General features: G+C 33.6%; 1 protein-coding gene across 2 annotated transcripts in view; it reads left to right on the top strand.

The window, feature by feature from the left end:
• Positions 1-23,444, top strand: part of LOC106673401 (SCY1-like protein 2) — a 456,897-nt gene that overhangs the window by 354,843 nt on the left and 78,610 nt on the right. For both annotated transcript variants that reach the window (XM_024229052.1, XM_024229051.1), the window contains exons 9-10: positions 3,845-3,959; positions 17,035-17,180. In XM_024229052.1, the coding sequence (XP_024084820.1) occupies positions 3,845-3,959; positions 17,035-17,180 (261 nt within the window). The remainder of the gene's footprint in view (positions 1-3,844; positions 3,960-17,034; positions 17,181-23,444) is intronic.

The raw sequence follows: 23,444 nt of genomic DNA, 5'->3' as shown, positions 1-23,444 counted from the left end.
TATCTAAGTTCATATTTTTTCCATCCTGTTCAAACAGACCGATGTAAAGTACCTACATTTTTACAAAAAATTATATTAATAAAAATAATTTAGGCTCGTCACTCCGATTTTCAACTTGATTACTCTACTCTACTCTTTTAGTTAGTACTGTTTATTAGAAAATAATGCTAAACCAAGCTTACCTATCTATAACCTACAAATTTTGTAGAATTTTTGTTTAATACATAACAAATAATAAATGAAAACATAAAAACAAACAAAGATAAAATATCAGAGATAATTATGCTATTGTAAAAAAGACGATTTACTGAAAGATTCTTCTAAATAAAAATTAGAACTAGGCGACGAATGCATGAAATAGAGTCAAAAAGAGAAGACAAACATCCGTTTTGAAGCATAGAATTATTCTCAAAGGTATGACACTGGGTGTACAATGCTTGAAATTGATTTTTCTAAGTACCATATTATTTTCGTCTCTAATGGAGGGCATTTTTATGTGATATATATTTTATTAGACCTGTGCGTTGTTCCAAAGCTCCCATTTTAGCTAGTGTGACTCCTGCATCGTAAAAGTAATATTATAATACTAATAATAATACATAACTAATTTATGTGCAGAGTGTCCTTTATAGATGGCCCGGCTGCATTTCCCTTGAACCAATGACACAAAAAAATGTTTAAATATTTTTTTTTTAGTTTGAAATTTTGATTTTTTTTAAGAAAAATTATACAGGGTACATCAGGCCTAGTTCAACTTCAAAATATCAAATATGAACCTATCCATCCTGACACACTATTTTAATGGCTTTTTTGCAACGATGCAATTGGATTTCAAAGTCAAAAATGACAAAGATATGGCAAAAAAATTGGAAAAACAATCATTTGGTTCGCTTTTATCAATCACATTTCATGTTCGAACTGCTTGCCATGCTTAAAGATGAAAAGATTTGTTCTTTTTGATTCCTCACCACCGGTGCTCATAGTCAGGGTAGATGGATTGATGACATCTCTATCCTTTGTCGCGATTCTTCAACTGAAGTTGCTAGGTTATGATTGGCGAAGACACTGTTTTTTAAATGGCCCCACAGAAAATAGTCAAGTGGATTTAAATCAGGTGACCAAATACCAACAAATAAGGCCTTGAAGTCTTATCCACATACCCCGCAAGTGAAAATTCAAATACCTCTCATTTTGCAAAGTATTGTGTGCGGAGCATCCATCAACCTAGAGAAATGTTCTTTGTTGTGGTTGCAGAGGAACATCATCTAATATTGTTGGTAAAACATCTCTCAAAAATGTGTGGTGATTAGTGACCGTTAATCGATATTTATTTAGAAATCGTGAGATGCGGTCTGGTGTGATGTAGGTCTCAGAAAAACATTTTCTTTATCGTGCCAACGTTTCGAACTTTATTGAGATCATCTTCAGAGCCTGGGATTTACAAACATTGTTTACATATGTAATGTTTCGATTTGAATGTACTGCCATGCCCCTCCAGACACATCTGACAGTGAAAGGAGTAGGGGCTAGAAAAAGGCTATTTTTTTTTTATCAAAAAAACAATACCCTTTCTGTCCTCCATGGTTTAAGAGCTGTTAATTGGTAATAATGAAAAATTTGGAGTGCACACAATTCAAGTGAGTAAATTTTATATTTTGACGTCAAAAAACTAAAAATAATAATTGTATTTTAATTTAAAAAAGGGTTGTAACAAAAAATATATTTTGTAAACAAAACTAAAAGAGATAACATGTGATTTTAAAAGTTATGTTAAATTATTAATTGTATTTTCTAATTGGTGGTCAAAACATTAATAATAATAACAATAATAATAATTTCTTTTACTTTTCTTTATAAAACGAGAATTCAATTCGATTTTAAAATTAATGTTTGTAGATTCTGAAATAGGTTTTATTATAGAATAAAAGATTCTTTAAATTAAAAATAATAATTAATAAAAGAAATTGTAATCTTGTTTGAAAATAGATTTTAATAAAAGATTTAAATTTAATTAATATTTTGGTCTCGTATTTATTTTAGGTTTGAATTGAATATTTGAATGGAACATATTAAAAAAAAGGTGCCTGATCAATAAATTAAATTATTGTAGTCAGGTCCGATCATAAACACCTATGGGACCTCGTTTTCGGTTCTCCGAATTCAGGGTTGGGCCCAAAACAGAAGAGACGCGCTTACACATATAACAATTACAGTTTGGATGTGGAAAAGTGAATTTATACAATGCAAAATTTTTTTTTTTTGTATATTCAATCAATGTATTTCTACTCACTCAAAGTGTGTGTCTTCTATGTAATTGTGCCATTCTTGCGTGGCGTGTCGAGAATGCTAGCGAGATTTTGCTATTTTGTGTTTATATACGTTGGATTTTGAAGGGGTGGGGAAGGATGTCGGTATAGGAAAGACATTTTTGTATAAGGCGTCGGCTTCTTTGAGGTGAAAAAAGCCGACGAAGGGAAAAAATGTGTTGGTAATAGTTCGGCCAGATTATCCTTTCAGGATTATATAGAAACGGATAAATAGGAAAAGGAAAGCTTAATTGTTGGGAAATTAGACTATGTAAAAAATATATGTTGTGTGGAATGTAATAGTAGTAGGTATAGGTATGTTATCTGAATTGAATTTGATTAATGATATTGGCGTAGCTGCGACTGAGTTTACATCTGTTCTGCACTCTCGAAACGACACGCAAGAATGGCACAATTACACAGAAGACAAATACTTTGAATAAGTAGAAATACTTTGATTGAATATAAAATATATTTTGCATTTTATAAATTCACTTTTCCACATCCTAAATGTAATCGTTATATGTAAACAATGTTTGTAAATCCCAGGCCCTGAAGATTATCTCAATAAAGATCGAAACGTTGGCATGATAAAGAAAATGTTTTTCTGAAACCTACATCACACCAGACCGCATCTCACGATTTCTAAATAAATATCTCTCAGAAAATTGAGGAACTACGCATCACTTAAATTGTTTTCGTAGAAACACTTAATTTATTTTCGACGAATCCATACCAACCGTTAATATTGTTACCACCTGATGATGACACGACTTTCTCGGATTTTCTTCTGCCCACGTTCGAAAATTACAACGGTTTTAGTATGCAATTAGAGGTGAACTTGGATTCATCAGTCCATACGTGGGTTCGATTCCCGCTCGTGACACTGACTTTTTTATCTCAACCAATACTATTATATAAAGATTAATTCATTGAAAAACGTTATTCGGTCAATCGGACCAAGAACCAAGAAAAAGAATGAATTTAATAAGTAAAATTAAGTATATTTTCACGAAAGCTCTACGTGGCCATTTCATTTGTCGCCGAGAATCGAATAGATTACACGACATTTGAAAAATGGCAAAAAGGAGGGAAAATTCAAAAGGTGGGATGAGATGGGAAGTTGATGTCCGGGTGGATCGAAGTCACGATATCTCAAATGGTTAGTGCAGCGGCGTATTTAGTCAAGGGTCGTGGGTTCGAATCCCGCTAGTGACAATGACTTTTTTATCTCAACCAATTCCTTATATAAAGATTAATTAATAAAAATTAATAAAGTTCTGTTGAAACAAAGGGAATCCAAACAAAATGGAACTTTTTAGGTGATAACCTATCGTGGGTTCGATCCACTCGGATTTATCTAATTTTCTTCTTTTTGTCATATTTTCATATATCGTGTAATCAGAATTCGATTCTCTACGACTTGAATTTAAATCGTTATTACGGTGAAATGTGACTATTAAATACATATATGGATTAATATTTATAAAAGTGATTTTATGAACGGGATTTAAATTTAAATTTCATTTTTGTTTTAGTGATCCTTCTGTCCAGGCGCTCCAGTTTCTAGATGTAATTAATATGAAAGATCCGACTCAGAAAAACCATTTCTACAGGAACACCCTCAAAGATGCTCTCCCCTACATTCCCAGGGTAAGTTTGTTTTTATCAGTAAATAAAAATTATATAAATAATTAAATATGGGTTTCTGCGGTAGCCGAGTGGTTAGCGAGCCAGATTCTCAGAACGTAGACCCTGCCTCATCGTCCTGGGTTCGGTTCCCACCGTTGCCCCAGGAATTTTATTAACTCTCACTCTTTCACCCCCAAAAATAATTCAATCATCATCGCATTTCTCTGGCAAATATCAAAAATAAAGCCAATAAAAATATTTATATTAAAATTTGTGCGTTGAAACCTTAAAAATTCCAAATACTGAGGATATTAAGCAATACGTGTGAAAAAAAAAATTAAGTGCCGTTGATCACTTCTGCCATAAAAACATGTTTTGGCTGAATCCAGACAACCATTCCTCCAGTGGTAAATGTACACGGCGTTGAAAGTTTTCCAGGAATATATTCCAAACTCAAAAAGCGATGATTATAAAGTTTACCTATTCAAGAAGTTCTCGTTATATTTAAGTGGCTTGGTGCACGACATAAACATAAACGCCCTCAGCAGTAAGCTTAAAGTTTCGGCATAACATAACCGGCTGGTTTTTCAAGTTAGTTATGCTCCTAAAACCCATCTGCTAAGCTCCAATTTTACAAAAATTTATCGTTAAAAAAATTGATATATCAATTTATTTTTCAAATTCTGTTGGGCCGATAAAATTTCACTGTTAATACAGCAAATAAAATTCGCAGTTTTATTCACAATTATGAAGTGTTCAATTTGAACAATTAAAAGTGCATTTATTTTATTGTTAGAAACGTTTTTTATTTAGAAAAAAACGCTTTAGTTCTTTCTATTTATTTGTGCTATTACCTTAATTGAAAATTGAATAAATCACTTTTTTTTCATGTTACATATTTTACTAAAATATTTGAAAAGTCAGGCCAATCTCTTGAATCAAATTTCATCAACTTTCTACAATCAGCATGTTTTAATTTAAACTAAAATTATTTTAGACACAATGCAATGGAGTTTTTACAACATTGAACATATGTTTATACATTTCTTATCTAAAATATAAAGTTAAATATTTTTAAAAAGTTATCGCCTACTAACCTTGATATTAGGTTTATTATTTCTTGACTCTGACTCGTCCTCAAATTTTGAAAGAAATTTTTTTTAAACTAAATAAATTGAAAATTATATAAGTTTGATGTCAGCAGTATATTAATAAGTAGTGTTAGTGAAGTAGACTTCATTTTGCCTTTTTTCATTTATTAGGTTTTGTGATCCTCTTGACCAATTAAATTCTTTTCAATTAATTAAGATTTTGGTTGAGATAAAAAAGTAAGTGGCACAAGCTGGATTCGAACCCACGACCTTGAGCTAAATACGCCGCTGCGAATGAGACATTTGTCGCCGAGAATCAAATAGATTACACGACATTTGAAAAATGGCAAAAAGGGAAAATTCGAATGGTGGGGTTGAGATGGGAAGTTAGTGTCCGAGTGGATCGAAGTCACGATAGCTCAAGTGGTAGAGCAGCTGCGTATTTAGCCGAATGTCGTGGGTTCGAATCCCGCTTGTGACACTGACTTTTTTATCTCAACCAAAATCTTAATTAATTGAAAAGAATTTAATTGGTCAAGCGGATCACGAAACCTAATAAAAGTTAAAGGTTAAATTGTATGACTATAATTTTGCTCTAATTCTCTAATTATTGTCTGAGCTATTGTGTTTTATGAATTTTTACAACCCTCTGTTCGTAGTTGTCTCGGCAAATAACGTGCAGTGAGATAATGATTTTTACATTTTTGCCTGAAAAACTCTTACTACGGACGTGGGATCACGATCTCAATGTAATTTAATTTGATGTTACTAGGTTGAAAAATATTATAAAAGTGCCCGAGCATTCTTGCCATTGGGGCCTAGGAGAAAAAAATTTAATAAGTGTTTCTGCCGTTATTCTGCGTGTATTTTATGATTATTGTACAATAGTCGATTCGTTTTTACTTTAAGTAAGAAAATATTTCGGAGAATTGTACTAGATATTGAACATAAAAAGTTACGAAAACAAAAAGCTACCCTAGTAAAATAGGCAAAAAATGAAAAAAATTAATTCTAAATTCTAATTTGTTTTAAACAAATTGTAATATTCCTAAATAAGAATTTTTATAGCAAACAAAACCGACATTTTTTGGCTTGAACAACTTGGGGCAATTTGTTTTTCTCCTATGCCCGGTAACTTATAAATTCTTAACTCCACTTTATTTTATCCAATGTTCACGGTATTTCAACCGTTAGAAAAATTTATTTTTGATTTTTGTAGCATGTCTCGATGCGCCTTTGTGTTTACTTTTTTACAAGTGAAACTTATAGTGACAACGTTGCAGTCCTTGGCATTTTGAGGATTGAGTCGGTTTTCAAGGAAATTTCAAAACAAATTAAAATCTTAATTACATCAATGTGTATCATTAAGTTGATTTTGAGCTGATGACGTCTTTAAAATAGGTCGAAAGCTTGGTAGTAAAAACTGAACTTGTTTCTCACCCAGACCGTACAAATATCCTGATAATTCATGAAAAATGTAAAAGTTAGGACTTCAAAATATGTAACGGTAGTTGATACTTCAGGTAGGGCTGACATTATAAACAGCTAGTATACATACAAAACATATTTCTAAAATCAAAAGAACACTGTTTAAACCAGTACTCCCAGAAGAAATAATGTCTCCTTAATTTAGAAACAATATATTTAACTTACATGCAAATTTAAACGCAAAGGATCCAATTATTGAGTACATGAAATCTATCCAATCTGTTGCTGTGATTATGTTTATGTAGGACAAAATAAACAAATGTTTTAAAAAAGGAACATCACCGACTTGTCTGTACGAACAACTCCAAGGGATGCCCATCTGCTCATTCCGAATAATCATCGACTAATGGTCACAAATCACCGCACATTTCTACACGAGAAGAACGAAAAACATTGGATTCTATGAACAAATTTCAACTACATATGGACAGCAAGGAAAGTGTATTCTGAAGGACATCGCCAACAATGAGAAGAAACTTGTATCGGATATCAATCAGAGAATTGTTTTTTGTTGAAATACAGACAATACAAGGCCCTGAAGATGTTTTCAATAAAGATCGAAAAGTTGGCACGATGAAGAAAATGCTTTTCTGAAACCTACATCACACCAGACCGCATCTCACGATTTCTGAATAATCATTGACTAACAAATCATGAAAATTTTGTATTTTAATATTTTTTAACAACAAGTTAACAGGGAAAAAATTGAAAGGAGGATGAAATAAGTAGATTGCAAGTAGTAAGAAAATTTAAGCATTTTAAAATATTTAGCAACATTGACATCAAATGATAGAATTTGAAAAATATATTGTTAGTAGTGAAAAGCAACAACTTTAAATAATAAATTATTTATTTATTTGGAAATTAATGTTAGGTTTTTATTTTTAATTAGATGGTTGAAATAACAGAAGGGGTTTTTATACAATGTCATAATAAATCGCTGCTAAGTATTGAGTTTTATTTATATCAAATGACTAAGAGTTTCCTCTCCGGTTAATCAACAAATAGATTCAAATTTTGCAATGGTAATGTGATTGGCAATCTACCTTCATTTTCGAGAGTATTCATCTTTTCGATTTAATTTAACTTTAAATCTAAGGATTTCTAAATTCACTCTGACGGGCTGTTTTTGTTTTGGAAAACGGAAGAAAATGCTGTTAGTAAAGAAATTTTTTTTACATTAAAAACACCGATAACCGGGAAAGTTAATTAATAAGCTTAACAAAATTGGTATTATTGCATCTTTTCTCGGCTGAAGTCTCTTTTCAGGATCGAATCCATTCAGGGAGAGGGCCGGCTCGTTAGGGAAAATGGCTCCGTTTAACAAAAAGCCGGCAAATGTAAGGCAATTCCGCGGAGGACACAGAGGAAAGGAATTTTCCTATGCCCTGGGCAATTCTATAAGATTTCTGTTCGTTGGCAAAATCACGACAATCGCTAAAAGAAAATGTATTTTTTTACGCGATCATCTTTCGGGTTAAAGCCATAAACTTCTTTTTACATAACAAACACAAATTCATTTGTGATTATTAAAAATATGTCGTAAATTCACTAATTTCCTGGTCCGCTTGACCAATTAATATATTACAATTAATTAAGGGTTTTAGTTGAGATAAAAAAACAATGGCACGAGCGGGATTCGATCCCACGATCTTCGGCTTGATACGCCGCTGCTCTACCACTTGAGCTATCGTGACCTCGATCCACTCGGACACCAATTTCCCATCTCAACCGCACCTTTTGAATTTTCCCTCCTTTTTGCCATTTTTCAAATGTCGTGTAATCGGATTGGATTCTCGACGACAAATGAAANGAAAATTCAAAAGGTGGGGTTGAGATGGGAAGTTAGTGTCCGAGTGGATCGAGGTCACGATAGCTCAAGTGGTAGAGCAGCGGCGTATCAAGCCGAAGAACGTGGGTTCGAATCCCGCTCGTGCCATTGACTTTTTTATCTCAACTATAAACCTTAATTAATTGGAATATGTCGTAATATAATATTTTTTCCTTTACTTATTTACAATTCCACTTTCAATATGCAAAAAGCAAAAATGTTTTAATTGTTATTATGTTGAGTGAACGTGCACACAAGGCGCTTAACACAATGAAACTTTTATCGAATCGGTCGGATCAGAAAAAAACGTCCAAAATCCAAAAATCGAACAAATATCAATCAAGAATCAAGAATCCTCATGGGTATCGTTTTCTTTAATTTTCTATACGCTGTATTCAATTAATGTGTTCTCGAATCGATTGGACTCCACCAAACGTCCAAAATAGTGGACGGTAGATGCAAAAAATGTTCGGGCGTATTGACTCAGACGGACACACTCACGATTATTCAGTCCAAACCCGAGTGTGAAGAAGATAAGAACAAGGTAGTCCTTCTCTCTTTGGTATGTGGACCTTTGGGCGAAAGGTATCTGATGTAAGGGGCCGCATTTTCGGGACAGGTACCTGCTAAATCTAACATAAATTCCTCCATCCCCCCACGCCTGACCCTGCCGCCTTCTGCCGCTAAAGGCCTTTAGTGAACATGGCATAAGCTTAAACGCAATTCCCACCTTCCCAAAATAAATCTGAAAAGCGCTTTCCTTATAGGAAATTTTAAGATTTAAAGCTGATCACGAATATAACCGTGAAAAAGGCATTAAGTTGCTTTTTCCCAAGTAAATTATCAAAAATCCGCTTTGAGTTAACCAAAATGAAGATTGAGGATGTTTTTATCAATAAATTTCTGATTAAAAATTGAAACTGGCGTTTAAAATAAAACCTGAATTCAATAGCTTCCCAATTGTCTTATTTTTAATTGTATTTACAATTTTTGTTAGAGTAGTAAACTGTCTTTTTAAAAGAAAGTATTAAAATTTTGGGTTTTCATTATAATTGCTTATGCTTTCAAAATTTCGAAAGTATTCGTGAAAGGTTTTTCATCAGTGAACATTACGATATTACACTTCTCTGCTGAATAAATGAAAAGTAATTAGAAACAGTATACAGATCGACTACAGTGATTTGGTATTTCAATAAGTTGTATAATAAATAAAAACTTGACTTGACAAAACAACTAAATCTATAACTAATAACTATAATTATCTATTTAATTATGTATTTAAATATTATTATGTATCTACCAGATAAGTCGACAACTTTTTGTACTTCGACAGCAATAAAACGTTTTGTGATACTCTTTTTATTTTAAAAAAAGTTTTATGACAAGATATTTATCATATCTGATTCGGATTCTGCACAGAAAAAGACCCAGTAACAGTTAAGGCACAGTCGTTCAACTTAACACTGTGATGCTATTAAATTGTTATAGAAAAATGAGAGAACAAAAAATAACTTTACAAAAAATTCAGTTTATTGAATTATCTTTCAATTAATTAAGGTTTTTAGTTGAGATAAACAAGTCAGTGTCACAAGCTGGATTCGAACCCACGACCTTCGGCTAAATACGCTGCTGCTCTACCACTTGAGCTATCGTGACTTCGATCCACTCGGGCACTAACTTCCCATCTCAACCCCACCTTTTGAATTTTCCCTTTTTTTTGGCATTTGTCATCCCGCTGGTGACCTGACTTTTTATCTCAACTAAAAACTTTAATTAATTGACAATCTTAATTGGTCAAGCGGACAAAAACTAGTGAATTTATTGATTAACATTAAAACTTGATTCTAATCATTCAGGGAACAGTTGATACATATAACATAAAAATAAAAACGACTCACAATTTTTTGTAGTAAGGGAGAATCCCGAAAAGAAACCCTTCGAGCCTTTTAATTTACTACTCAGAATAATAAAATTTACACTAATGGATTGCTAACTGAATCAAAAACCTTCTAAAAACGTTTTTCTCTAAAAAAATATACATATTTTCTAATCCTTACAGTCAACTAAACTTAATCAACAGGATCCACATTTGGGCCGAGCAAACCGGCGACTAATGGTCTTTTTGTTGATCTCTACCCTGCTTTTGAAATTTTCCAGCTGACCCATCCACGGCCAATCAATCACATTTGGCGGGCTTCTTCCTAATTTGAAAATTTGAACATTTTAATTGAGATGGGCCATCATCACAACAGAAAGAGGTCAAATTTATTCTATTTTTGAGATTTTAGGCTAAATTGAAAATTCACGTGCAATGACATGCGGGAAAGAAGAAAGGACATGAATCTCATACAAAATAAAGCAACTTTGGAAATCCCCAAAAATTTTGATGGAAAAGTCATTGCACGAGCCACAGTGGAGTATTAAAAAAACGCGTTTTGTCGTTGATTTTATGCGGCTACTGTGTATTCGGACGCGCGAATTTTTTAACAAAAATGTTGCTATCTTGTGGAAAATTTATTGTGGTAGAAATAAAGGTCAGGTTTTTATGTTAATCTTGCAAAAGTTGAGATATTATGGTTTTGTACAAAAAATTTTAGACTTAAATCACTGCGGCGCACAAATAACTGTTAAACATTTACTAACCGAATGCGAACTATTGGCGCCGCACAGAACAAAGTGTGGCCTTTCCTCGAGCTTGAAAGAGGTTTTGCAACACAGCAATGACAACAGCAAGAAAGTAATCAAATATCTGAAGCATATAAATGCATATGGTCGCCTTTAATGCTTCTCCACACGTGGTTTCATTTTCCCTTCCTGAAGTGAGTGTATTTATTGGCGAGAATGTGTGAGTGCATGGGTGGGTAGTGGTCAGAATATCGAGTACCCCACAGACCCACCAAACTAGGATAGATATCTCTTTGTGTGTTTTTGGTAGAATGAATGTATTTATTGGCGCGAAAGTGAGTGTGTATGGGTGGGTTGTGCAGGAATATCGAGTACTCCACAGACCCACCGATTTAGGTTAGTATTAGGCTTTAGAGTGAATGGGCGGAGGCACTGTTGTAATATTAAATGCGCCAGTGGCTCCGCATTTTTTAATTTGTAAATACAGAATGATTGGTTACTGTTTGAGTGAATGTATTTATTAGTGCGATAGTAGTGTATGCACGGGTGGGTCTATGGTGGAATATCAAGTACCCCATAAACCCACCACCTAGGTTAATGTTTTAGATTAATTGTAATTTTAATTGTACATAATGTATGGATGTATTTATTAACGTGAACGAGGGCGGGTCTTCAGAGGAAAATCGAGTACTCTGAAACCCACATATAGGCTAGGCTAGGATTGAATGTTAGTGAATGAGATAGTTTCAGAGCCTTTTCACCACGTGTGGGAGGGCTAAAAATGTAGAAATAACGTCCCAGAACACAACCAGAAAGATCGCCAGACTTCCTACAGAAAAGCTAATTAAAAAAAAATAAATAAATTAACAATAAAAATAAATAAATTTATAAAACGTGAGGTGGAAGAAATGTGAGGTGCCGGCAATAGCCCAGGCAGCTAGCCGGCCGGAAAAAAAATAAATCACAAAAATTCTCAGAAAAGGCACAAGACGGAAACCTGCTTCTGGTGGCACTGAACGTTTTGTTTAGTGAATCTACCATGGCAGTATGGACATGTAACCCTGTAACACCCTGTAAAGAGTATGTCTATCTTGTGTTTGTGTAAATTAATTATTATCCTCACCCTAAGGAATATCCAGCACTCTCTGGTGAGTGTGTGTTGCCTTGAGACTGAAATTAATTTATTAGCGTGATTGAGGTGAATGGTTTAAACCCGCCCTAAGGATTATCGAGTTCTCTAGTTGAGTAAATGTACCCGGGTTTGTGTATTTCTGTCTTTTTTTAAGTAATTCAAAGAACAGAAGTACCTTCGAGAGGTTATCAAATTAAGAAAACAGGAGAAAAAATATGGGAGAATCAGTGACAAAAATGTGCAAAAATACGCAATGCATTTTCCTTTAAAGCAAAGAGGACCGGCGATGACCCCTTGATGTTTATCGGCCCTTAAATAATTCATACCAGTACTACTTAAACTACTAGTTATATAGTACGTAGCACAATAGTACGTCAATTTTTCAGTTTTTTAACATTACCATTACTACTTAAAAAATCTGATATTTTAACATTTCATAATTTTCAGAAATTACAATTAATTAAGGTTTTAGTTGAGATAAAAAAGCGGGATTCGAATTAGTATCCGAGTGGATCGAGGTCACGATAGTTCAAGTGGTAGAGCAGCGGCAAATCTAGCCGAAGATTGTGGGTTCGAATCCCTCTCGTGACACTGACTTTTTTATCTCAACTAAAAATCTAAATTAATTGTAAGATATTAATTGGTCAAGCGGACCACAAATCTAGTGAATTTTCAGAAATGTTTAGCTGACTATCGTCATCACTATTGACACTTTTGTCTCCCTGGTTAACGAAGCAATACACTTTTCTTGGCAAATGTCTTCTGTTTTTTAACTGTATTTAACATGATTATAATCATAATGAATGGTGTCATTCGTGTTTTGGAAGAGAAAGCATTGAAATTATCAAAACAATAAATGCGTTATTATCCTTTAGCTGATTATTTGAATTTATTTATACACGATTCCATAAAAATAATTTCATTTTTTAAGATACTATCACAACCGTGATCAATGACATTTCTAACAAAATATGTCTATAACTGTCAAAGATGATTGTTTTACATCTTACAAGTACAAGACTATTCTGTGTTTAACGGCCTTCCTATAGTAGGATTTACGACCCATAAAATAGTGTGTGACATGTAAACAATATTAGATCGATCGTTAGACAACAGTTGAAAATAAGTTTTATTATTGCAAGAACGTGCTTACATTAAAAGTTTTTATTAGTTATTCAGAAATCGTGAGATGCGGTCTGACATTTTCTTAATTATGTTTTTCTGAAACCTACATCCCACCGGACCGCATCTCAAGATTTCTGAATAATTATCGATTAACGGTCACTAATCACCACACGTTTTTTATTAGTTACCTATTACATACATACATAATGAAGAAATAATAATACTAGTAACATTTTATCATGTGTCAGAATGTTGGGGCATGTTATCTTAAAATTATAAACGATGTTATGTTTAAAATATATTAAAAATCTATAAAGCCAGTTGTGGGATGACAATAAATGTAAAAATTTATATGAAAACATGTTGATTTTTTTCTCCTCTTGTAGTCATAAGGATTGCGCACTTAACGTTTTTTCTTTTGCCCCCAATCTTTGTTAATGAATTTTCCGGAAGATTTTCGTCCTTGTAACAAGTTACATAATTATTAATTTTTTATAATTTTTTAATGTTGGCTACCGACTATGGAGTCTGCTTCCACCGCACTCTGAGAATCGATGGGGTACCCGATATTCCGTTATCTACCCTCTTACAAACTCATAAATACACACTATATAACTACACAAAAATTATAAATAGTATTTATAATATTTGTAGATGGGGTAACATCTCTTAGGGACAGAAGATCCAACAACACAAATCTCGAGCCCAAGGACTGGCCATGCCTACTCGCTCCGTGTAAGGGGACAAGACATTGTTTGACCAATTGTGATACACGAAGCAAATATTTCTATACAAGGGTTACACCTACGCAGAATTTGTTCCGAAAGCATGTGGCCGCTTGTCAATCTGGTATGGCCTATCTAAATGGTTGGGCACGATCCCTTTCTTTCGTTTCAGACTTCGGTAAACTCTCAGTCGCGCTCTTGGCACGTAAGAGCTCCTCGGACAATCCGGACCATTGACGCTTCTATCGTTTTTTGTTTCTCTCCACCAACATGTTTGCTACCCAGACGACTATTACCGTTCTTCCATGAAAGATTCCACCGAGAATCTGTCAGCAATAGCCGAAACAGCGCTCAGGGAGTCGGTACAGACGAGATTGGCAGAGCTTTCACCGTCTGGTATCATCGTCAAATCGCATATATCTCCGCGTACGCGCTGATATGCCTAATTACACAATTAACCTCAGAGGATTGCTAACGAGGTCTTCATTTGCTCAGAACTGGCTCTTATGTCCAGACCTTTTTCGTACCTAGTTTATTTAGTTGCTTACGATATGCTCTCTTTTTTCCCTACTTTATTACTATAGTCGACATTTCCTTTATTAAATTGGAATTTACATAATTTCTGTGAAGCTTTTCTCTTTTTTTCTATTGGACTATTTTTTGTCATTTTGATTACGGCTCCTAATACATTGTTTATTTATTTTCTAGCAGCTCAAGATTCAAGTTTTTTTTAATAATGATTATTCGGATATCGTGAGATGCGGTCTGGTGTGACAAAGGTTTCAGAAAAACATTTTCTTCACTGTGCCAACGTTTCCATCTCTATTGAGATCATCTTAAGGACTCATAGAGTTTGTTCTCTGCGTAATTGTGCCATTCTTGCGTGTAGTGTTGAAAGTGCCCTCACAGACAAAAGAAAATCCCTTTCGATTTTATTTCAATATTGTGATAAAACATGGACAAGGATCAAATTAGGGTAATTTTCATGTTGGGACTGCAAAATAGGATTTTGTTATTTCATTTTGTCTCGTGATTTTTTTTCAACATTTTATGGTCAAAAATGAAACTTTTATTGAGCAGATTATACATATAAAGTTAATATAAGGTTAATTGGATTAATAGAAAATACAAAACATTTCTCTTAACTATTATACGGAGATCGTGAGATGCGATCTGGTGTGACATAGGCTTTAGAATAACATTTTCTTTAACGTGTCAACGTTTCGATCTTTATTGAGATCATCTTCAGGGGTCAAAATGTGTTTTCTGTGTAGATGTGCCATTCTTGTGTGTCGTGTTGAGAGTGCCCTCACGACATGTAAAAATGGCACAATTAGGCAGAAAACAAACACTTTGAGCCCTGAAGATGATCTCAATAAAGATCGAAACGTTGGCCAGCAAAGAAAATGTTTTTGTGAAACCTACATCACACCAGACCGCATCTCACGATTTCTGAATAATCATAGACTAACGGTCACCAATCACCATACATTTTTTTACCAATGTGGCTCTTGTTATACCACAGCAGAAGATTTACGATTATATAATTTTTCCGAAGCTCTCTTTTTCTAGGGCATCTGCTGCTTCGTTGCCTGAAATTGTTTTATGACTGGACCTTACTGTAGTGTTGGATATTTGATAGTCAAAGGGTTTTAGGGTGTTTGGGCAGATCCAGTGAATTTTATTTCGAACAGCCACTTTTTACATATCTGATATTGTTAAGGCGCATTTTTTCTTTTATATTTTATCGTAAATTACGAAGTCTCCTCCACCCTTTTTTTCTCCCTCTTAATTATATATTTTTATGTTTGATTTATGCTTGCATGCATTAAGTTAATTATTATTTTACACATGTATCAAGGATAAATCTTTCATTTTGTTCAAATAATTGTTGATTACGCGATCCAAAACGGATTAAGCGGACAAAGCAAGAACGGATTAGCCGTTATCGCGGACCCTTGATCCAGCATGAGAAGTTGAGAAGCAGTCCTTGCGCAAATTTGAAATACAGAACATCTATTTCCCATACATCGGCCTATCGATTGCTATATCGATTTCGTCACGTCCCATCGTCGATCCCTATACCATCAAGGACCACCGCCGAAAAGATCGGGGAATCTACGGTTTATACCGTGACGTCACCAGGCTATATTTTCTTTTGGTCTTCTTCATCTCATATTTATTTTTTTCTTCGTCGTCGTTTCGTCTGGTTTTCTTCATTATCCGTGACTTCTTCATCATCTCCGCTTCTTCATCATCTGTGGCTTCTTCATCATTCCCGCGACTTCACATATTCAATTTTCAAACCTGCTTTGCCATTTCACTTCATCCTTAAGTTTACTTTATTTTATTATTATTATTTTATTGCATGCAAGTTTAGTCGTTAAGTTAATTTAATTAATAGTTAACGTGCACGCCTTTACATGAGTAATATTATTAAAGTCAATTTTCATTCATTTCTTTTCATTAAAATTTAATAATTTTCATTTTGTTTCAATCTGGTCAATCGAATACCACGATCTGGTCAAATAATCGTAATTCAAGAAGTTGTTTAATTTTAATTTATATATATATAGATCAATAGAATATTCAATTCAATTCAATCAAATAGAAAAATTTATTTTAATTTTATCTGGTCTTGTTTTATGTTTTTTAAATCAAGTAAGAATACATTTATTTTTATATTTTATTATAACAATATATTCTTTATGTATGTATAAAACCATATTATTTATAGTTTTACCCGAATAAATGTGTGCATGCCATATATTCAAATTTTAGATATTTTTCATTTTATTCAAAAGATAAAAGGGGAAAGGAGAATTAAATATTCTGGATAACTATCTTCAATTTAATAACAATATATATTTAATTTATTCATCTTCTCTGAAATTAATTGAGATCTGGAAAATTAATCCCCACATTGAACCAGTGGGATAATGGGTAAGGAAATCTCGTATTTTCAAATTAACGAAAACCCTTCCCCAAACAGATATTAGATTATTATTATTTTAAATACTTTTAGGCAATTTGCTTATTCTTTTCATTTCACACATCTTTTACCGATTTTGTTTTCCAGAAACTGTGGTTTCAACACGTGTGGCCTTGCCTGCAACAAGAAATGAGAACGCAAGAAGTACTAGCGTCTGTTTTACAACCGATTATTTACCTTATTCAGGAGTGTTCTGTGGAAGAGTACGAGCAGATAATACTACCATCATTTAGGTAAGAAAAATCTAATTAAATAATGTTTTATAAATAACTTTTAATATTTCTAACTAAACCTGCGGCAACAAACAGACAGAAGAGACCCAGTAAATGCATGTTTGATTTGGATTTATAATTTACCCTGCCATGAAAAACATTGTTACTTATAACTGTACCAAATATCAACTTACTTACCGTGTATAGGAGGGGGTGTTCTCAATTTGAACGTACACTGAGTAAATTTTTCTTCATTCCACCTCCTCCTCCACTTTTTGCAAGCTCAAGTTGGAGGATGTTGAAGCATGGATAGGATTCGAGTTAGGGAGGTGTGGTATCATCAGAGTGGATAGTGATGATGGTATTATGTTGTATAAGTAAATAAGAGCATAAGTAGTATACACGAAATAAAGGATAGGACACGAATGCTCCTTTATGCAACGCAAGAAATGAAAAAGGTGATTTATTTGTATTAACCGCAATAAATAATACATCTGGGGACGATTTAGAAATATTTTTGTTGTCTTAACGTCAATGAATGTACAACAAAGTAAAATCGAGGGAATTGTATAAATGTTTCATTTAATTTAATTTCATTCTAAACGCTGACGGTATAAACACGAATGAATTAAATCTGCTCAACAGGCGTTAAATCACTACGTTCGGGTTCGTTTTTGTATCTAGCACAGTCGGCTCTATTTCGGTATTTCAGAGAGTGGTTTACAATTTACAGTAGGCAATGATTGGGTTGATGATGAATTAAATATTTACCGTCTAAAACCTTTGGGTCAAAGTTGTACGATATTCTCTCTTTTCGGTGGAAAATGTTCTCGACGAACTTTGATTAGGCCAGACCCAAAAATTGTGGCTTTCTTACTTTAGGAAATGTACTTCGGGGCACATCGCACTTAATGAGATTATGATGATTACTGACAAATTTCATTATGTAACAATTTATTTGTTTAATTATTATAATGAGTTTTTTTGCGATAAGTAAATCTTCAGCTTCCCATCATGTGCTGGTATATCGAGTTTCCTTATATTTCCTTCTCATAAGAGAAAAATGTTTCTCGCCTGATCGAATCAATAGGCTTTTTTGTAATTCAATTTTCCGGTCTAGCGCTGGATATAAAGGAGGAGGTGATTTCGATTCAAAGTAAGATACAATACTAGATCCAGGGGATGGCAGAAGTATCCCTAATTTCCCTTAGGTACCCGAGTGTAGTATGAATATTATATAAAAAGGGCTCCTTGGTAACACAATATTTCTTGGTACGCGGCTCATTTTATCGTTTCGCGTCCATTCTCTTAGGGCATAAATTGAGCGAATGTGCAAATGTGAAAATTCTATTGCATATAAATTGGAATGTTCATTCGGTAGGAGGGATCGGCACAGAGGGATTTGTACAAAGCGACAGCTAGAGCCTATTTTTACGACTTGGGTGTTTTAAAATTGAATAATGATTCTGAAAAGCGGAGAGCCTTTGACAAATCAATTCAAGTATATATACATGCAATATTAACAAAACCTAGTGAACATGTAATTGTGTGAATGAAAAATACAAAAAACAAAAAATGCCACCGGGTATAAAATTTCGGTATCCTTTGCCGATTTTTTGAGGAAATAAATGAAAAATTCTACATATACAGGGTGTCGCGTATGCAGTCATTAATACTTTAGAAATTTATCCTACGTAGACTGAAAAGTTTCTATTTTCAAAACTCTGATTAACAGTTGTATTTGAGATGTTAACTTATCGATCTTTCACAAATTTATTCCATAAAGTCCCCCGCATCACATAAAATATTAATCCCTTTAAAAGTGATTACAACAATGAAAAAAATATTTCGTGGTCCGATTGATCAAATAACTTCATTCAATTAATTAGTCCTTATGTAAGGTATTGGTTGAAATGAAAAAGTTAGTGTCACGAGCGGGATTCGAACCCTCGACATTCGGCTAAATAGGCCGTTGCTCTACCACTTGAGCTATCGTGACTTGAGATTGATCTACATGACCAAATTACTTATTTCAATTAATTATTCTTTTCATTAATGTATTTTAATTAATATTAATTATTTAATAAGTAAAGAAGTATCACTTCACTAACAACACCCCTGGCTTGATCATAAGTAGGTGAGAATCGAATCCTGATTACATTTGAAAAATGGCAAAAAGAAGGAAAATTAGAACGGTTGTAGAGTGAGATGGGAAGGTGGTGTCTGAGTGGATCGAAGCAGGATGGCTCAAGTGGTAGAGCAGCGGGGTATTGAGCCGAGGGTTCGAATCCGACTCGTGAGACTGACTTTTTATCTCAACCAAAACCTTAATTAAAGATTAATTAATTGAACATAATTTATTTTGTTAACCGGACCACGAAACCTAATGGATTTATTTACAAATATGCAATCGTTTAAGGATTAAAGATCGTAAGCGTGTTGAGAGCACACACTTTTTATTCTACTTTATGAAACGAAAACTTCAAAAAAAAAAGTTTGTCTTTTTGCGGAAACAGGGGTATAAATGTATTTTCAGCTTTTATCTGTCAAATTTAGATAAAATAAGGTGATAAAATATTAAAGTTATCGTTTTTAATAAATTTTTTTTTGAAGTTTTTGTTTCATAAAGCAGAAGAAAAGGTGTTCTCTTAACACGCTTACGAGCTTTAATCCTTAAACGATTGCATATTTGTAAATAAATCCATTAGGTTTCGTGGTCCGCTAGACCAAGTAAATTGTGTTCGATTAATTAATCTTTTTGTTGAGATAAAAAAGCCCGTTTCATGAGCGGGATTCGAACCCACGCCCTTCGGTTAAATACACTGCTGCTCTACCGCTTGGCCTATCGTGACTTCGAACTACTCCGACACCAACCTCCCATCTCCACTCCACCACGAAAACTAATATTGTAGATGTAATAAGCAAAATGAAGTATCTTCACTAAAGTTCTCCGTGGCCATTTCATTTGTCGCCGAGAATCAAATAGATTTCAGGACATCTGAAAAATGGCAAAAACGAGGGAAAATTCAAAAGGTAGGGTTGAGATAGTGTCCGAGTTGATCTAAGTCACAAGAGCTCAAGTGGTCGAGCAACGGCATATTTAGCCGAAGGTCGTGGGTTCGAATCCCGCTCGTGACAGTGACGTTTTATCTAAACCAAAACCTTAATTAAACATTTGTAAATAAATTTTATATTTTTTAAATTTTAACTATAACGATATGTATTGGTTAAATAGAATTGTGCAATTAGTCTCTAGTAAATAAACCAGTTAAGCAGCAAATTCGTATTAAGTGATGTTTTATTTCCAATACATTTGAAAATTTCTCCATAAATTTCCTATTTTTAAGAACTAATCAAAACTAAAAATAATTGTTTGGGGAATATAAATAAAAACTTCCTTTGCAACAAAGGAAACACTTTCAATTCACTCTAAAGGAATGGATTTCTCTCACTTTCACGGCTGAACGATTATGCTAAACCGTCATGGCTTTTACAGCATTCATAACTATTGAACTGAGCGCCGTGTAATATTTTTATATTATCAAACCATCCTTTCAAACTTTCCTTTATTTATTAGATATTTTATATCTTTGAAGTCTCCCTTTACCACAGACTATTTATTTTCTTTTTCTAGTCTTTTTGAGGGCTAAAGATCACGAATGTATTTAAAAACCTCTTAGAATGGTAAACCTGGTAAAATATTTGGTCTGCGTCACTTGCACTGAACTGCAATCAATAGTGTAACTAGACAAAAGGTACGTGTTTTTTTAAGTATTACAGTGCGATAATTATTCATTAATTATTATAGCTCAAGTGGTAGAGCAGCCGGAGGTCGTGGGTTCGAATCCCGCTAGTGGCACTAACTTTTCTACATCAACCAAAACCTTACAAAAGGTTAATTAATGGAACGTATATTGAAAATCCTGTAACATACTATACTATTTTATTTATCTCATCGAACGAATGCAGTTATGCACAAAATTCTTCTATTTTCGACCTTGTATATATAATAAGATTAACTGAAATTATAAAACATATGCACAGATTTTCTCAGTAATCCCCATTTTGAACAGATGTTATTACTTCAAAAGGTTATACTCCATGTTAAATTAGACTAAAAATTTCTATTATATAAATTCTTATTATCAATTGCATATGAGATTTATTAGTTTTAATCTTACTTCAAACTTCCGCAACATTGCCCCAGAAAATCTCCCGTATTAAAAATTACGTTAAATAATACCGATCGTCACGATAACTTAAGTGGTTAGAGCAGCGGCGTATTGAGCCGGAGGTCGTGGGTTCGTATCCCGTTCGTGACACTAACTTTTTCATTTCAACCAATACCTTACATAAAAATATTGATTAGTTGAAAAAAAAAATTTGGGTAATCGGACCACGAAATATAATGGATTACATTAAATGTACAAAAATTCTTACACTAATAGAAAGAGCATTGAATAAACTAAAATTTTGATTATTTATTTTATTGTAACCTTAAAAAATATTCAAAAATTAAACAAAATGTTTAAAATATCAACATTTTTGAAGAATTCGTTTATTTTTAAATACGTTTTGTTTGGCTTAAGTTCAATAGTGAACTGAAGGGTGATTTTTGTTTAACAATGTATTTTCTGTAAAAGTATCAAAATAAATTTTTTTCCAATGAATGTTAATTTTACATTATTCATAACTGACCTAGAGAAATTGAAAGGAACATGTTTTAGTGCTAATTTGTAGGCGCTTTTCTGTAAACGTATCATATCTGACAGTACTTACAGTATCAAGGAAATCTTATTTAAACTTTACACAAGAGTTTACAACTTCTAAAAGTTTATTATCTAAGTTATTTTGAAGTTTGATTGCTTAGGATTACAATAAAAAATGAATCTTATAAAGATTTCATTTTCTTTTTTTTTTGTGTAAAATTTACAGTAGGATGCACATTTTACGAAACACGTGGGACTTTAAGTAGGTTATGAGAAGTTGAATTAACCTTCAAAGTGAAAATCTCGATTGAAATTATCAACAGTTATACTGTGAAAAATACAAACTTTTAGTTAGTGCTGTGCAGATTTTTTTAAATTTAAGTTAGGCAACAATTTTTGCGATAGATTTATTTTTATATTTTTTTTACAAATGCACTTTCCGATGAAATAGATAAAACCGGTATTTATATCGGGTTGTCCGGAAAATAATGCAGGATTTTAAGTTTTCATTAAAAAAAAATCTATATAAAATATTCTGTTTACGTTTACAGGATTACTCATTTGTATGAATGTCAACACTTATTAATCCTCTTCCAAATGATATTGTTTGTTTACCTCTGTAGCATTCCGCTACTTGGAAATAATTCAGTCATCCTTATAATGTCAAAGCGAGAATTTCGTACGATTTTCTTTTACGAGTTTAAACTCGGCCGAAGCGGAGCCCAAACGGCTAGAAACATTAACCAAGTCTGGGGCGAGGGTTGTGTTAATGAGTGCACTGTGCAAAGGTGGTTTAAAAAATTTCGGGAGGGAGATTTCAGCCTTGAAGATGAAGAAGGTCGTGGAAGGCCTTCCTCTCTTAATGATGATGTTCTGCGATCAGTGGTGGAAGAAAACCCCAAAACAACTGTTCGAGAACTTGCAGAGCAACTCAAAGTCAGTAAAACGACCGTCGCTGACCACCTCAAGGCGATTGGAAAAGTGAAAAAACTCGAAAATTGGGTTCCACACTCATTAAACGATCGCCAAAAAAATCAGCGCTTTGATGTTTGTGCATCACTTCTTTGTCGAAACAAAAATGACCCATTTCTGGCCAGAATTGTTACATGTGACGAAAAGTGGATTCTCTACGATAACACTAGACGTTCTGGACAGTGGCTCGACAAAGGAGAAGCTCCAATACATTTTCCAAAGCCCCCAACTCATCAAAAAAAGGTAATGGTTACGGTATGGTGGGCTTCATTTGGTTTAATACACTACAGCTTCTTAAATCCTGGCGAAACCATCAATGCTGAATCATACTGTAACCAAATTAATACCATGCATCAGAAATTGGCAGTAATGAAGCCCTCTTTGGTCAATCGGAAAGGGCCCATTTTGTTGCATGACAACGCTCGACCACATGTGTCACGTGTAACGTCACAAAAATTATTGGAGCTTGGCTATGAAACTTTGCCTCACCCACCCTACTCTCCGGACCTCTCGCCTACTGACTACCATTTTTTTAGACACCTGGACCACTACTTACAACACATAATATTCAAAAATCAAACGGAACTGGAAAATGCATTTATTG

The sequence above is a fragment of the Cimex lectularius genome, unplaced genomic scaffold, assembly GCF_000648675.2.
Source record: "Cimex lectularius strain Harlan isolate CLEC.00 unplaced genomic scaffold, Clec_2.1 scaffold123, whole genome shotgun sequence".
In the NCBI taxonomy this organism is placed as follows: domain Eukaryota; kingdom Metazoa; phylum Arthropoda; class Insecta; order Hemiptera; family Cimicidae; genus Cimex; species Cimex lectularius.
The sequence above is the reverse complement of the archived record's forward strand: the minus strand, read 5'-3'. Positions and strand labels throughout refer to the sequence as shown.